Consider the following 16,838-nt stretch of genomic DNA (forward strand, 5'->3'; position numbering starts at 1 on the left):
CAGAGCCATTGTTTTGATCCCACCCCTTGGGGAAAAAAACGTCCTCATAGAAGCACCAGACTCATATCCACGCAGTGATATAGTCTGGCCACGCGAGGCTAAGTTCAGAAACCTTACTCTGACATCATTTCTTTCCCTTCATATATTAATGACATCATCAATTTCCTTCAATGACATAATCGGTGGTCATTTCAAACAAGATTTAAGACGTCAAGAAGAGACGTGCCGACATCAGTCTGATCTCATTACATAGCCTAGGTGCTGAGACTACCGGAGGTGTGGGTCCTAGACAGGTGGGCTGCTCCAGCAGCGAGACACAAGAGAGAAAGTCACCGCCCCTGTTGCTACTTTCTCTCAGGCTTCTGCGCTATTGAAGATAGATGTGGCAGTCAGCACCACCTACAGCTGAAAGCAGGTTCACACAGAGGATGTCGGTGCCCCGTCCTAATTTCCTCCGGGAGGTAAAGCTCTGTGACCTGACAGAGGACATCAAACAGCTACGAGAAACTGAGATCAGACAAATGATGAAGCGTTTCCCCAATAATCGGCTTATCATTCAGGAGCGAGGTGATGGCCAGGTTACTTTTTACAGGGCAACTGTTCAGGCCACTGATCCCGACTGGCCTTTTGACCTGAAAGAAGTTGATATCATGGTGAGCTTCCCAGTGAATTATCCTCAGGAGATTTTCACATTAGACATACCAACTGACCAGGATCTGCCATCAGTAATGGGAAGGCATGTACAACAGGCATCGCTGGAGTGGCTTCAAGCCAAGCACGCAACCAATCAGCTGATGGGAAAGGTGGAACTACTGTTCCGGCCATTTCTTCGCTGGCTGGACCGTAGTTTGGAGAGACTCTACACTGAGGGAGCCAGACAGTTCAAAAAGGTCATAGAGTTAGAGAGAGCTGGATTACAGTTTGTGCCGTACCAGGAGCTCCAGGCAACCGTGTGCAAAGAGCCTGCAGGCAATGAACCACCTCACCCTGCTGCCCACGAAGGCGAGGGCGAGGGCGAGAAGACGGATGGAAACGGGAGTTACGGGACAGCAGAGGACGGGAGAGCAGCAGACCAGGAGAGACCAGGCTGTGATGATGAGCAACAGGGGGAACGGGACCAGGCTCATCGTCTTGTGGAGAACATTAAGATCAGGGATCCCCGCAGAGGCACGGAGGTAAAGCTACTGGGCCTGAGGCTGGGAGAGGGCACTGCTACCGTAGTGGCCAGAGGGATCACCGTTTGTCTGCAGTGCAATAGGTGTAAGGTGACGGCAGACCTGACTCTGAGCGGGAGGACGTCTTGCGTGGCTCAGTGTGAGAAGTGCAGCGCTAGCATTAGTGCCACGTTCAGGCCTGGCGTGCTCCACCACTACAGTGACGTCCTGGGCTACCTGGACCTGAACAATGCCACCCCCGTTGACCTCGTGCTTCAGGAATGTGAGCTCACAGTTGGATGCCTGGGCTGCTCCCAGGATGGCCCTGTTCAGAGCCTCTCCTACGGTCAGGCTAGGGAGTTTAATTGTGAGCACTGCCACAGCAAACTCAGTATCCTCACTGACAGCACAAGATTCCAGTACATTCAGCTGCGTTCTTCTAACACAGCAGGCTCGAGTGGTTCAGCTCTGAACTATCGGAGGAACATAAGAGACCCTGCTGTGCAAAAAGGGAAGCCACTGCCAGAGAATGGAACCTGCGTGCATTATAAACAAAGCCGCCGCTGGCTACGGTTTCCTTGCTGTGGCCGGGCCTATCCATGTGATGTGTGCCACGATAAGGACCAGGACCACCTCATGGAACTAGCCACCAGGATGATCTGTGGCCACTGTGCCAAAGAGCAGCCATACACCAATGGAAAGCCTTGCATTGGCTGTGGAGGCATGATGACGAGAGGAAGTGGCACCAGCTACTGGGAGGGTGGGCTGGGCTGCAGAAAGAAAGTCAAAATGAACAGGAATGATAGACACAAATATGCTAACACTAACAAGACAGTGTCACGGAAAGCAGCCAGTGAAAAGAAATAGTCCACAAAGGAAGACAGATTTCAATGAAATGCTGCCCAATTTTGTGATTAAAAAATAAACAATTTCTATTTCAGTGTGCTAACTTTCCAGGAAGTTAAAGTCTGTAGTTTCTATTAGCTTGAAATCCCCATCGATGAGGTCACTGGTGTGTGGTTTCTGAACTGTCCACAGCCCACCTCTGAGAGACAGAGCGAGTAGACATAAATGGTTCCATCTTATAATGAGCATTAATTAAGGACCAATTTATAAATAAAAGGTTGAAAATGGGTGAAGTGCTCCTTTTAACCTCCTGCTGGTTGCCTCCTCAGGGAGCTTTTCCAGACACCCAGCTGGGAAGAGATCACGGGGCAGACAGAGGGCCAGATGGATGGATTATATCTCCATGCTGGCTGATGTGGCCATGGAAAAGGAAGTCAGGGATTCTCTGGAACTGCTGCATCCACGACCCGACTCCAGATACGCAGATGGAATATGGATCGATCGCATTGAAATATTACTATTTCGTTTTTAATTCAACTATATTATTTTAGCTATTGTGTTAAGAAAATGCCCCTAAACCAAAAACTAAACTGATACATGCCACTCAAAAGAACAAATCATATGCATCATCACAAATCTTCATTTTAGATACTCCAATATGGATGGTCGGGAAAATATTTTGAATGGCCAAAATAGAGAACGTAATATCTATTGTGTAATGTGTATTTTGTAGCATGTTTTTTTGATTGATTCAATACTTTATTAGTCAAAAAATGTAAACAGCACAAAGTACAGTAAAACATTTAGGCTAAAAGGATAACACAAAAAAGTCCTGGGGACTTGTTTCCATTGCGGAATGAATAAAATTCACCAACAAAGCAGAGAATATTAACACATTAATACATATCAACAAATACAAATGGCTATATTTAGAGGAGAAAAGGAAAAAAAGTGTATGACCCCTCATTTCAATAGGAATGAATATCCAACTCCACCTAGTAGTTTCCCGATAGATGCTTTTTCAGAAACCAGTGATTCACATCCTTTAATGGATGATGTCAGGGCATTCAACATTATGGTGGCAGAGTAGTAGAATGGGAATTTTCCCATGTTTGTACTAAATTTGGTTAGAACTAAAAGTTTGTTAAAAAGTTAAAGCGCTATATTCTGATAGTAATCATCGCTACATAGTTTGTTCAATAGCAGGGGTCTATCCCGTCTCTTTAGTAAACACACATTTTCAGATGGGTTACCAATTCATCCTATCAAGAGAGAATGCCAATTTATCATCGTTAAGTGTTCAGTTTCAAATGTGTCTGCTTTGTTCATCCTGTATGAGTTCTCTCTCCTGATTGGATCAAACATTTAATTTGATCCAGTTTCTGACTCGAGCTTATTTTTTCCAGAGGATAGTTCACACCTCCCAGTTGTCTTGAATGTAGGAAGAGACCTGAATAAAAACAGATGATTACATCATGATTGGAGTGTGACCAGCACTGCAACCAAGTTGAAAGTTTCAACCTGTAGAGGCCAGTGCAACACTAGTTTTTGTGTGGTTCCTCAATGGTCTAGTATTTTAAACCTATTCATTTCTTGTAAATTGCATCACTTTCAGTAGTTAGCTAGTAGTTTTATTTGAATCAGAAATGACAGCAATTATCAGAGTAAGGTTTCTGAACTGTCCACAGTCCACCTCAGACAGAGTGAATAGACATAAATGGTATCTTATAATTACATGGTACCAATTATATTAAAAAGGTTGAAAACTGTTTAAGTGCTACTTTAATAAACGTATACATTTTGTACTTTTCTTTAGTGTTACCCCTTAACCCCTAGTCTAGGGGATGAGGGTTAACATTAAAAAGGCCTTAGAAATTTTGGAGAGAACAGTTGCAAAAAGACAGCTTGAAATAATTGAAATTAACTTGATTTTGAGTTTATTTAAAAAGGATATACAAAAAAACAAATTGAGTAGAAATCTACATCAATGACAAAGACAAGCAAGCAGAGATTGACAGCCAACATTTTAGCATCCCTCTCACACGGATGACCATTAACAGCCAACTTATGCTTTGTCGCACGAGAGCGTTGCTTGCTGAAGCATAAATTGGTCAGTGGTTCATCGTGGTCCTCGAGGACCCACGGGTACTGCTAGATAGAGAACTAGCAGTACCATAGGTCCCACAGGACTGCATTAGGTGTATAACACTTGAGGGTGAATGCTCAGGTACAGCTGAGTGAAAAGCATTCCTATTTACACCTGAACAACAGCAGAGGGCTCACAGGTCAGCAGCAGGCTAACAGCTAGGCTACATACTGTAGGTTTGTTCATAGGTCAGATATCGTCGCTTGTAGTCGGAGCAGCAACATGACGATAGACACATACACATATTGAATGTTGCACCTGGTGGAGATGAAGTCCACTTAAATTTGGAGGATTTCTAAAAAAAAGGACCCTTTTATCTGTGGTTAGTAGCAAGTTCTACCACAGAGCTGTGGTGCACCATAAACGGGATTGGCATTTCCTGTATGGCGAGTCTAGCTTCATTTGCTCTACAGGAGAAAGAAATACGGAAACATAAATGGGAACATAAATGTTTCCATGGTGCATGGAGGCAGATGTCTGTATTGCCTTGCTACTTCTAAAACACAAATATTTACATAGTAACAACTCTGAACTCTTTGCTTGTATTGCTCTCGTGACGTCCTTGTGGACAGAATATAACTCAGTATTAGTGGAAGTACCCTGGTCGGATATGGGAGGCCCATGACAAAACCAAGACAGCACCCCCATGAGAACACAAAGTAAAACAAAATAATTGAGAATTAAAGCATCATCAAACACATAAATATATACCGCATTATGCATAAAATCAAACATAACTGTAATTGCATGTTAGAAGAACCTTCAAAAAGTATAAAGTGCAACTTTGAGAAATACTGTGATTGGAAAGTCTACTTTTTTTCCTTCTTATTTTGGTGTGGGGTGGGCATTAGAAAGAAACGGTAGTTTGATTTGATTACCTTCATTTTGATTGCAGAAAAACAAACAAATGTAAAAAAATAAAATGAGAGAAAAAACAAACAAATCCCCCCCACACAAAAACAATTAACTGTTATTAGAGATGGAGGGAGCTTGATCCAACAGCCTGAAGGGGCAGCTGCAGCCAGTGTGGGTCATTTTGGGCAGAGAGGAGTGCTTACTTGAGTCCACTTTCCTGCTACATGTAACGTTTTTGCAGCCAATGGTCAGCTTTACTATCAGGGTGCGGACGGACGGACAGTTTAATCATCACCCAATGAGACAATTACTCATCTGTTAGTGAAACTGAAGCAGAGGAGAGAAAAAAAAAGACACTGTAGCAGAGAGTAGGAGGTCTGCTCTATATAGAAAGTTCACAGCAGTCTCTATTATGCTCTCCCTTGCACACGCAACACTCCGTTACACTCAGGCATTTTGCTGCCCTTGCCTGCAATCAAAAGTGTTGAGTTGTCCGGGACGGCTAGCCGGCATCCTGTCCAAAATGGTACGGTAGTTGATCAGGGTGCTGGCTAACGCCCCACAGATAGTCCAATGGCTATCGCCATTCATTGTGTGAGTCTCTGTTCTAGATGGCTCTGTGGCGGTGGGGGGCCCTCAGGCAGTGAGTTTCAATCGGCCTGCAATGGGGACAAAAGCAGAGAGTCAGAGGCAGGTCAGCTGTGCAGGTGACAGGGTTCCACAGTATTATAGCCAAGTCCACACACACACACCCCAACCCAGCCACAAAGCAGCAAAGATGACAACAAAGGCCCATGCACATTGTCACGCAAGAACAAGGCTCCTGCACTGTATTCGCTGCTCACTCAGACATGTGTCGTCTCATTAATGATAATAAATTAACACCACTATTATTTGATTTGTTTGGGCTAATATAACTTAAAGTATAATGCAAAGTATAATTTAACATAGAATTGATTGGCCCCACACATCATAATATATAGGATATTTTGAAATAAATATTACCCTATTAATAATATATGCAACAATTTGAAAATAATTAAAGTGCTTTCAATCAATCTAGTGCACGTGAATAAACCACCATGGTAGACTAAAAAAACGTAACACCCTTCTATATGACCTCTTGCACACCTACTCCGAAATTGCCATCTTAAGAGTGGATGTAAACTTTTTATTAGAACCAAGTTTGATTCCTGTGTTTCTTCAGATGCATTAGAAACTGATTGATACATTTTAAAATTTGGATCGGACTCTGTGTGCAATTGGGCTTAAATCTAAAGTTGCAGGACCATAGTAGCAGCATCTTGACTTAGCTTTTCCATAATGCAGACTTCAAAAAAATTCACAACAAATATCTAATATTTGAAAATGCATACGTAGCACCACCTTACTCCCTTATTTTTTCACAGACAAAGATTTTCATTTTGGATAATATTAACTCGACTTTGTGACATGAATACAACACTGCTACAGTAAGTAAGGAGGGAAATAATGACTTGATATTATACATAATTTGCATATTTACAAGGTGATTTTAGTTCTGATGTTTAGGTGAATGATGGACCATTATTTGAAGATTCTGAATCTGTGTTCAACTCATTTTGAACCTAAATGAAATTACATTTAGGTATTCTTTTGCTCTCCTGTAAGGTGCAAAGCTGTGGGTTGACCATCGGTTTAACGCTTTCGGTCACAAATACATTCTTATGCCAAGTCAAGACAAATTGGGTGTTTCAGCTCTTTTGTCTCTTGGTCAGGGACACCCTACAGCACACTGCATGTCACAGCGGTCTGTGCACGACTGTGAAAGGCAGGAAATGGGTCTCAATTGAACCGAATGGCAGAGGCACACGCAAATACCTTCTTTGTGTGATGTGAATGAGCCTTAAGGAAGATATAAGAATACTTGCGCACACGCACACACACTTTTAGGTCTTAGGCCAGATACAAATAAGACGCCACATTAAGCATTCAACCACACTGTCCAAAGTCAACACAAGACACAAACATGTACGGTACACACACACACACACTCGCGGCTCTGTCCGACCATGTGCCATATGGAGATTTTGCAGATAGACAAACAAAGCTGGTGTAGGTCCGTCTGGGTTAGGAGGTGGGAGGTGTTAAGACAGGTGGGTGACGTGGGCACCGGGCACCATGCCATGCTGAGCGCTTCCATGCCAAAGCTAACCAATGTTTAAAACCCCACCTACCTGCCCACCATCCACAACCAATGGGCTGGCTCTGTCTACCTGTCTGTCTGGAAACCAATCAAGTTAGACCACAGAGTTCAGGTCAGCTCGTAAGTATAATAAAGTATTATGTTTGCATTACAGTGCAGTGTATGTACAGTAGGTGTACAGTATGTGAGCAGTAGGGTAGTAGGGCTGCACGATATTGACAAGAAATGAAATTCCCTGAATAGTGCGGTTACGTTTACAGCGTTATGGGGTGTGCGACGTCTATGGATGTTTCTTGTGTGTGTCTTTCCGGGTGCTGCTCCCTTCCCTCCTCATTAACCAATGCAGTGAGGGACGGAATGGTTTTTGGATTCTCTGTTAGTGCCAAAGTGTGAACAATAGCAGGGGGGATTCGTACCGTGTGATTTTGTGGAGAATTAATTAATATATTAGTCTCATGGAAACAAGTCTTTTACATGGTAAATGGTGCATTTATATAGTGCCTTTCTCCAAAGTGCTTTACAATGTGCATTACATTTCCCCCATTCACACACCAACTATGCAAGGCATCAACCTGCTTATCAGGAGCAGTTAGGGGTTAAGTGTCTTGCTCAAGGACACTTCCGACACGCAGCCAAGACAACCACTCTACCTCTGCCACCCCAATTGTACAGTAAACAAACACACAGCTCTGTTGGACCATATGCCATGGTGATTTTGCACATAGACAAACAAAGCTGTTATTGGAAGTATTTGCATACTCTGTTCATCTATCCCACCACCTCTATATACAAACTATTCAAAATGTTCTACCCTGCTCCTGAATGGAAGCTGAACTGCTGTGACCTGAATGCTCATTGCACTTGAGGGCCTTGGTGAAATTAAACTTTCAGGTATTGCCTAAATCGACGGCATATTTGATTGTGAAAATTAATATTGCACCATAGGTTAACATGATATATGATATATTGTGCAGCCCTAATGAGCCCTGGTATGACTGTGATTGTGTTTGTACCTGTGGAGAGCTGTGACTGTGACCTCCTGCGGGTGCTGGTGGTCCTGGAAGTGGAGGAGAGGGTGGAGCCAGCACTGCTGGCGCGGGAGATGGGCAAGGGTACGGGGGTCACCGGGGGACTGTCCAGCTGAAAGAGGTTATAGGGTAAACACTATGTTCCATTCCCATTACATGTCTTATTTTATTCCCCCACTTTACATAGCCAGGAGTAAGTTGTATTAAAGTATTGATTCATACTGCAATGATTCATTTCTGCATGGAATTCCTGCTACACATGGTGTCTGTTTACAAGTCTGACGTGCGTTACCTCCACACTGTCGTGGGTAGGAGAGGAGGAGGTTGAGGAGTTTTCATGTCTCCTGTAAGATGATACGCTGGAGGAGCCCAGCTCGATGGTGCGTACGCGCTGGGCGAACTTCAGTGAGCACACCGACTCGCTTATGTTACTGACCAGAGGAGATACCTACAGCACAGAGAGACAGAGGCAGTGAGACAGAATAGTTTATTTCTGGGGACTAAATATATTATCTTCTATATAGTTTAGCTAGCTAATATACTCATTTATACTGCTGCTCGGTTTCTCTGCTTTTACCAAATATATAGTGCAATAAGTCCTTGAACATATTCCTGGGTAGGGGCGGCCATAGCTGAGTGGTTAGTGAGCCCGCCTAGGGAGCCAGAGGCCCTGGTTGCCCCAAGTACGATTCCAGGCTACACCAGCATATGTGTCGATGAAATGAAATTTGTCCCTGAGCAAGACTCTTAACCCCTAATTGCTCACAGGCCCTCATTGGAAACAAGCCCGCAAGGACTTTCATGAACGTCCTGTTAAAAGGAATTATCCTAAATAGGAATATGTTCAACAATTAGTCCGACTTTTCATAGCCATGTGCATATAGAGTACTATATAGACGAAGTGTACCTATTCCATTCCAAAAACATTCCATTTTCATTTCTTCTATAAACTGGAGTTGGATGGGCGTGTGTTTTCACCCATTTGAAGGTAATTACAGTAAAAGATGTGGTTGGACTTGCATGAAACTTTGTGGAATGTTTGGTCATGGTGCAAGGAATAACCGATAAACCTTTCACATTGATTGGCCAAAAAAATACATAACTTCGGAATGGATTGACATAACACCATGAAACTTTGTGTGACTTTCAGCAGACATAAGAAGCAAACCCTACATTATTGGTCCAAGTAAACAAATCAGGGGTGCTTGAGACCCAATTTCCAGCCACTGAACAAATACAGTGCTATCCGACAAATCCGGAAATGGCATATCTTGACAATTGCATAGTGCTGGCATGCATTCTACTACTGAGTAATTGTTCTAGTGTCCAATTTGAGCAAAATGTGTCGACTCAACCAGCCTCATTGGCAGAAGGACATCACTGAGAGGTCCTATTCTATTTCAAATATGTACAATAGTGATTAATGTATCCATCAACAACTGTAGCGTTGATTCCCACCTGCACCATCATCAGTGTCTTGCTGTCTCCACTCAGTGAGTCCTGCAGGAGGTAAGTGAGACGGGAGTTCCTGAAGGGCACATGGGAGTGTTTGCTCCTCAGTGCGTGGATGACGTCCCCCAGGGCTGACAGGGACTTGTTGATGCACTGGGCCTCTCGGAGACGGCTGCCCTCTGCCCCAGATTTGGCGATTCGCTCTGAGCCAGCAAGGTCCACCAGGTTCAACTTTCCTGCAGCGCCACACACACACACACACACACACAAGTTTAAGTCTAATTGACTCTGTGCTTTAAATGTGTATTGACAAATATGCATATACATGTACACTATTTATACATATGTCAAAAGGATAAAATAAAAAAGTTCAAGAGCTTAATTCCATTGTGGTCGTTTGAGTGCAAATGTGTGTAAAATGAGTGCCATGTAGCAGAGTCATACAAATAAATAAAATACAACAGGAACAATGGAATTACAACTCTGACTGAGGGTTATAATTAGGCCCAGTTGCTATTCAGCCAGCTCTTTATGGCAGAGTCAGACTTGACGTTAACAATGTAGCTAATGGACTTGAGACTTGTATTAAGGACTTGAGGCTTGCAATTTCCAATGTATGCACACTTGAACAGAACTGCCGTTTTCTCTCATCTGGTATGAATGTTAAACATACCAAGGTTCTAGCCAAATTCAACATCATTTTAAATCTCAAAGACCTTTAATATTAGAGTATGGAGAATGAATGGAATCAATGGTGACGGTGCTACAGTATTGCTCACAATATAGTAAAACCAACAAGCGTACATGTCTGTGACTGTGTGTACATATACCTTGTGTGCGGTTTCCAGTGGATGAGTTGAAGCCAGCCACAGTAATGATGAGGAGAGCGTGTGAGCGAGAGCTGTGTTCATTGAGGTTGGTGCAGGCTGTGGCCCTGTTCATGTGACCCAGTTCGAACACCTGCACAGAGGTCAGTCCAAAGGGCAGGCTTTGTAAATGGCTGACTGTAATGATCAATTCTTCATTACACAAAACAAAACAGAAAAACACATACAAATGCACCTATGCAGGCATAAACCTACTTGAGAACAATGACCCTCATTGGTGGACACACTCCTAATCGGACGCATAGAAACAAATCCCTGCTTGGGCACATTCCTCCTTCTCACTGGTACATACAGCACTTTTAGCCATTTGTGCTTTTATTATGGTTAATCTAATTTTACTTTTAGAATTAACATTTTATTTTGATTAGTCTATTATTTAAGAATATAGACAGTCTTACTATTTCAATTTGACTATTATTTAAGAATATGGAAAGACTGACCAAAATAAAAATAAACCAAATAGCTGCATGTAATTAATACAAATTTAAAATTAAACAGAAAATGATAGGAACTTAGGATAATAGTAAAACATCTGTAAAGATCTTTCTGAGGGTTGGTGTAGGGACAGCACATGAGATATAAATATTTCCACAAACGACAATAATTTATATTTTGTCATACAAATGTGTTGCTCTGATCTGAAAAACGTGATGTATTTTCATTTTTCAATTATTTTCAGTCAGCACCACGGCCTTACAACAAAGCATAAATTGGGCTTGATCTTCAATACCTATGCATCCTGCAGCCCATTTCTTAAAATGGCTTTGCTATTGGCATTTCTTTTTTTATCTGAAGTCTGTTATTTGATTAATCAGTGTGTTGTAGTCGTCTAAAAACTTCCCTCAAGCGCTCAGATGTGACCACAGTGATGACCATGGTACATGGTTTTACTCATTCATTTCCATGCTCAACAAATCGTTCAGTGACCTCTCACATCCTGCAGATGGAGACATTTTCATTCTGGTAGAGACAAATCCAGATGCAAAATGACTCATTTTACGATGAGACTGATGGATCAGAATGGTTTCCTGTTTCCTGACATTTCACCATACCTTTCAAGAGACTGTTCAGTGGGATTTGGAGCAATTGGATGATGTCAAACTGTCTTTATGAATCTCAGCCATTCGTTCGGGTTGTCCAGAGAGCGACATCAACGAACCCCCACAACATTTAAGACTTGGCGAACATGTGAACTTACCCTGTTGATGTCCTCTGGACTCTGAACAATGAATTCAGTCAGCCCCGGCACGTAGAGCTGACCGCTGCCATCTGGGTTCATTTTAATGTCCAGCTTTTCACTGGGGTTGTCCCCCAACAGGTTCCTGTTGGACACAAAACAAAACACATTACCATTAACCATTGAACCATTAGTCGTCATCATTAAGAGAGACGGGTGAGTCAGGTGCTTGTCCAAAGTTAACTTTGAGGGGCATTGAGGCAGACAAAAAAACTAATTGAGACAAATTAATTGTTCTCCCTCCAAAATGTACTGTAAGTGGTGGTGGAGATACGGCATTCGCAAAATGTATCCGATGAGTATCAGAATCGTTCACCAAGTACCACAGTTGCAGAGGTTATTTGACATGATGATCTTGGTGCGATAACAGACACCTGTGATACATCAACAGAATATACTAACTCACATGGGTTACACTGTTAAATCCATCAACAATATACTGACACACATGCGTTACACTGTTAAATACGGAGAGTTAATTTAACTGGGATAATAATAATGGACCCGTAAGGGTCCCCTCTCAGACTTTCTGGTGTTCATAGACCATTCCGCCACCCTCCTTGGCTGGAACTAAAGCTTACACAGATGTTCAGAGGTTATGCAACATGAGGGAGGGAGAAAATATACTTTGTACTCAACAGATGACCATGGACGTTTAGTATAATCCATCGGAAATTCACAGGAAAATCCTGTGAATTCCCCCCCCCCTCCCCCTTTCCTTGGCACAGCCTCTACATAAATAATTTAATAATGTTTCAACTATGAATGTAGCAGGATGACCTTGACGCACCAATGTGTCATTTCACATTTGATTAATAGAGTAAATGAATGGATGCCAGAAACATGGTGTCCACAGAGCAGGTGTTCTCTCTCACCGCAAGGTCTCGTTGTATATTTCCACCATGCTGACTGTGATCTTGTAGTCCCAGTCGGGTGTTTTCTCAGTCACCTCGGAGAAGAGCAGGCGGAGAGCCCTCTGGTTGATGCCAGGGTCCTTGGCCACGCCCTGGAGGAATAAGAGACAAAAGAGTGGGCAGGGAGAAGGGGGGGGGGTTAACATGGCATGGGTCCTGAGGCATGAGTCAGACAGCAGGCGTCGCCGCCACCCATGCGTTTCATTTTCTATTTCATTGCATTTCTCCAGTAGGCCTGTCACAATTATTATAGAATCTCCTAATCAAATGTTATTATTTGATTAATTTATTGATTGATCGATATATTTGAAAGAGAAATACAAGTACCGGTACAATACATTCACTGAAATAACACATCAAGGATCAGAAAAGTCCAAGTCGCAAATCACAACTATTTTGCATAATCGTTAGAATATTTGTCATTTAAAAAAATTAAATGCTGATCTACAAGCCCACAACACATCACGATGCTACGTGTTGTTAGCTTGCAATTTTGCCCCTTATTTTTTACAAGCCTAATTCCCTGGACCACTAAAGAAGGGGAGGAATGTGAGCGCACAGCTTACCTCCATGGTGTAAGTCTTTCCTGAACCTGTCTGTCCGTAGGCAAAGATGCACACGTTAAAGCCATCGATGCAGGAAGTCACCAGGGATTGCACCTCCTGGAACACCTGGTGGTTGACATGTGGAACATGTGATGATGCAAATTGGGCAGAAACCTTGTACCTCCATAATTACATTTTTACAAATACTGAACCTGAAAATCCTGAAAAGTAACGGTTTTGGACATACTGTACAAGGTTTCCAACCGACGGCGACGAAATGCTCCTACTGTACATATTTGTCAACTTCCTTTTAAGGTTTTACGCTATTTTCATATATTCTCAATCATGTAAAGCACTGTGAGCTCTGTTCTGTGGATGAAAGATGCTATAAAAGAATGATGTATTCAACGAGTATCTACAGTATAAAATCTACCCTCTGGATTTTGCTGTCTAGTGATGCAAATAATTTGTCCTAAAGCCACGGTTGCTACACTATAGGAATCAATTTCATTGATCAAGTATGTTTACTTTGCGCACAAGGAATTTGACTTGACTGGTCAATATACTAGTACATGCACGTGTCATGCATTACCTACCATTAACACATGACTGCCAGAGTTTATTCATAATGTACTCACCCCCTTGCCAGCGATTTGGTGTTTTTTTTGGTTGTTATTTTGTTATTTAAATTCATTTAAGTTTGTCTGGCTGCGGTTTTAAACACATACGACAGATCGAACAGCAGAGAGCAGTAAATTGACAACTCGATCACTCGCTGACTCGCTCGACCCCCCCCTAACAGGCTCAAACAGTCCATACGTCATAACCGGATGTGACGTTTGCGACAATCGCCGATCAGGCTTCAGACCGTTGTGATACACGACGACGATGACTGTTCGTCACCCAGACTAAAGAAAATAGAAGTGGAGCTCTCCGTTCTTTTTTTATACCGTGTGAAAAACCGTGTTTTGGCCTAAAGAGCGCATTTTTCAAGCTAAAACCGGAAACGGAAATCGCTGAAATTGCTTCCGGGTGAAGCGGAGGTGAGTGGAAAAAGAAACTGATCTCGGAATGTAAATAAAACAGCGTGATCATCTATTAACCAAATTAAACATTAGGACGCAGATCTGCGTTCTAGATTATTCTGGCAGCCCACGGTTTTATTTAATAGGACACAGATCTGCGTCCATGGCAGCTTATGTGTTAATATGACCAAGATCATGACTATTTCTGGCATATTGGTCCCAGGAGGTGTTACACATGACTGACCTCTTCTTGTGTAGCCTGAGGTGGGAAGACTTTGTCAAGTTCAAAGGCCATCAGTTTGCCCTTGTTGGAGAGGTAGAGCATAGCGTCATCCTCGGAGTCAAAGCTGACCATATTTTTGGCATCGGCGGAGTCCATATCCTCTTGGCACACAGGCCGCACACGGCAGAACACCCTGATGTTACCTGGGAAATGTAGCACAGGCGCTTTCATTGTTTGCCATCAAACAGAAAAGCCTGCTGTTGTCAGAGGTACAGTAAACTGCCATTTCTAACTTTACATTTGAGGGGCGTAGCTCGTTGTGACATATTTTACCTTTGAGGCGCACTAGCTCGTTGTGACATTTCTTCCTCAGGTTCATCTCCCTCTTGTATTTACGCAGCAGCTCCTGGTTCGTACTGCTCACCTCACTGATCACCTGGCAGATCTGAGAAGACGCATACAATCGTTAAACACACACACGCACACATACAACCAAGATGGCAGATCTATTTTGTTTCGTTTGTTTGTTTTTTGATAGTTGAGAGATAGCAAACACAGAGAGAGCAGCGGAGTGACAAGCAGCAAATGTTCCGTCAAGACAAGAATCCCAGATGGCAGATCTACTTGTACCTACCCATCTACACAGTAAAAATGTTGTGTATATTTTAAGACTATAGATTATAGCCTACATTCCGAGTTAAATGAACACTAAGGTTTTTACTGTGCACAGTAGGGTTGGGACGATATGGGTACCTCACGATACAATATATATCACGATATTAGGCCCACGATAACATATATCACGATATTCGACGATATTCGATATATTGCGATATCACGATATATATTGCAAGAAATTTCACCAACGATATATCACGATATCTGAAAATATCGATATATTGCGATATCACGATATATTGCATGAAATTTCACCAACGATATATCACGATAGTCCTTGTATTCAATTCATAAACACATAAAATAGCACCAAACAGTTCAAAATCATCATTACACAAATACAGAGTAGGAAAAAAAACGTATCACAAACAAAACAAAAAAAACAGGGGGGGGGGGTTTATCAAATTTTTTCGGCAGTATATCGATTATTTATCGCGGGAGAAAGTATTGCGATATATCGCGATATCGATATATCGTCCCACCCCTAGTGCACAGTATATTCACCCATTCAGAGAAAAAATAACGCACATCCTCCGTTTTTTGGTACTGAGCCAAAGTGCAAAAACAGAATCATGAAAAACAAGAGGGGGGCTCGCCACTGGAAGTCACCTCGGTAGCCTAATGGTGAAGAATCTCTCAAGACAGATTCTGCTAACGGCTGAATCTGTCAGTGCCACTGCCCTAAATATGTAATTCTGTGGTTAGTAGGAATAAACACAGAAGTAACCGGGAGGAAGTGGATTAAGAAAGGGGAGGAGACAAATAGAGTTCCAGTTTCTACAAAAAAAAAAGGTGCCCCCAGGGATTCTGTAAATGGGAACACATTTACCGAATGGGTTCCCAGATTGAATGATGAATGCCACAGGATGCCATGCCTGGGAAGGGCACTTTAGAGAGCAATAAGGTCTGTTCATATCACATACTGGGAGACATTCAGAATCTTATAATCATATTATTTGGAAATATATGAAACACAATGGCAATATATTTCCCTACACTTGATGTCCTCTCCACACTATCTTAAAGAGAAACCCAGCTCTTACCCAATGTATCAGTGAAACACATCAGTAGACACTTAAATGATTTGGATCAGTATCTGAGACATTGATTTGGATCAGTATCTGAGACATGAGTGCATAAAGACGTTGTGACTCACCTCTTGTTTGGCCTCAGTGATAGCCTTGTCCAGCATGAAAGGGAAGTCCTGCACTTGTCTCTTCAGACAGTTGTAGTCACAGGTCAAGGTGCGTAGGGCAGGCTGCAAAGTCAGCAGGTTCATACGAACACCTGCAAAGGCACATAGAGGTTGTTGCCGAAGCACCGCATAGTGTCTGCTCAGATAAAATCAGTGTCGCATACCAAAAATAACATTTACAAGCTCACAACACGTCGCTCTGAAACGTGTCGTGAGCTTGTTATTTTCGATGAGCGACACAGTTAACAACCAGGTATAAATCAGGCATTACACTGCCACTGTGCTATTAGTGATCAGCGTGAAGGTGCACTTTCATTCTATAATTATAAAATGACAGTATTGACGTGTGGAGTTGAAGCCCCCATTGTACGATACGCGGCTCCTACCAATAAACAAGGGAATTAAATTGTTGTTTGTCAAAAGAAGCCTTGCCTCCCCCCCACCACCACCCTTCACATGCACTCAACA

At 42.5% G+C, this 16,838-nt stretch overlaps 2 protein-coding genes across 6 annotated transcripts in view; one reads left to right on the top strand and one right to left on the bottom strand.

Moving 5' to 3' along the window:
• Positions 1–380: 380 nt before the first annotated feature.
• LOC308087822 (uncharacterized protein) lies at positions 381–2,021 on the top strand (the record flags this gene model as incomplete). The annotated part of the gene is made up of 1 exon (XM_080432012.1): positions 381–2,021. The coding sequence occupies one exon, from the start codon at positions 381–383 to the stop codon at positions 2,019–2,021; it is 1,641 nt and encodes a 546-aa protein (XP_080288138.1).
• Positions 2,022–3,920: 1,899 nt separating this feature from the next.
• kifc3 (kinesin family member C3) overlaps positions 3,921–16,838 on the bottom strand; it is a 47,202-nt gene continuing 34,284 nt past the window's right edge. For 4 of the 5 annotated variants that reach the window (XM_080439613.1, XM_080439615.1, XM_080439616.1 and 1 more), the window contains 12 exons: positions 16,332–16,462; positions 14,831–14,942; positions 14,519–14,700; positions 13,271–13,375; positions 12,666–12,796; positions 11,752–11,875; positions 10,497–10,626; positions 9,673–9,902; positions 8,507–8,662; positions 8,200–8,326; positions 7,218–7,264; positions 3,921–5,660 (listed from right to left, as the gene is read on the bottom strand). In XM_080439613.1, the coding sequence (XP_080295739.1) occupies positions 5,652–5,660; positions 7,218–7,264; positions 8,200–8,326; positions 8,507–8,662; positions 9,673–9,902; positions 10,497–10,626; positions 11,752–11,875; positions 12,666–12,796; positions 13,271–13,375; positions 14,519–14,700; positions 14,831–14,942; positions 16,332–16,462 (1,484 nt within the window). In that variant the 3' untranslated portion in view covers positions 3,921–5,651. The remainder of the gene's footprint in view (positions 5,661–7,217; positions 7,265–8,199; positions 8,327–8,506; positions 8,663–9,672; positions 9,903–10,496; positions 10,627–11,751; positions 11,876–12,665; positions 12,797–13,270; positions 13,376–14,518; positions 14,701–14,830; positions 14,943–16,331; positions 16,463–16,838) is intronic. The other variant, XM_080439614.1, reaches the window with a different exon arrangement.

The sequence above is a fragment of the Gymnoscopelus braueri genome (genome assembly GCF_963280865.1).
Source record: "Gymnoscopelus braueri genome assembly, chromosome: 1".
In the NCBI taxonomy this organism is placed as follows: Eukaryota; Metazoa; Chordata; class Actinopteri; order Myctophiformes; family Myctophidae; genus Gymnoscopelus; species Gymnoscopelus braueri.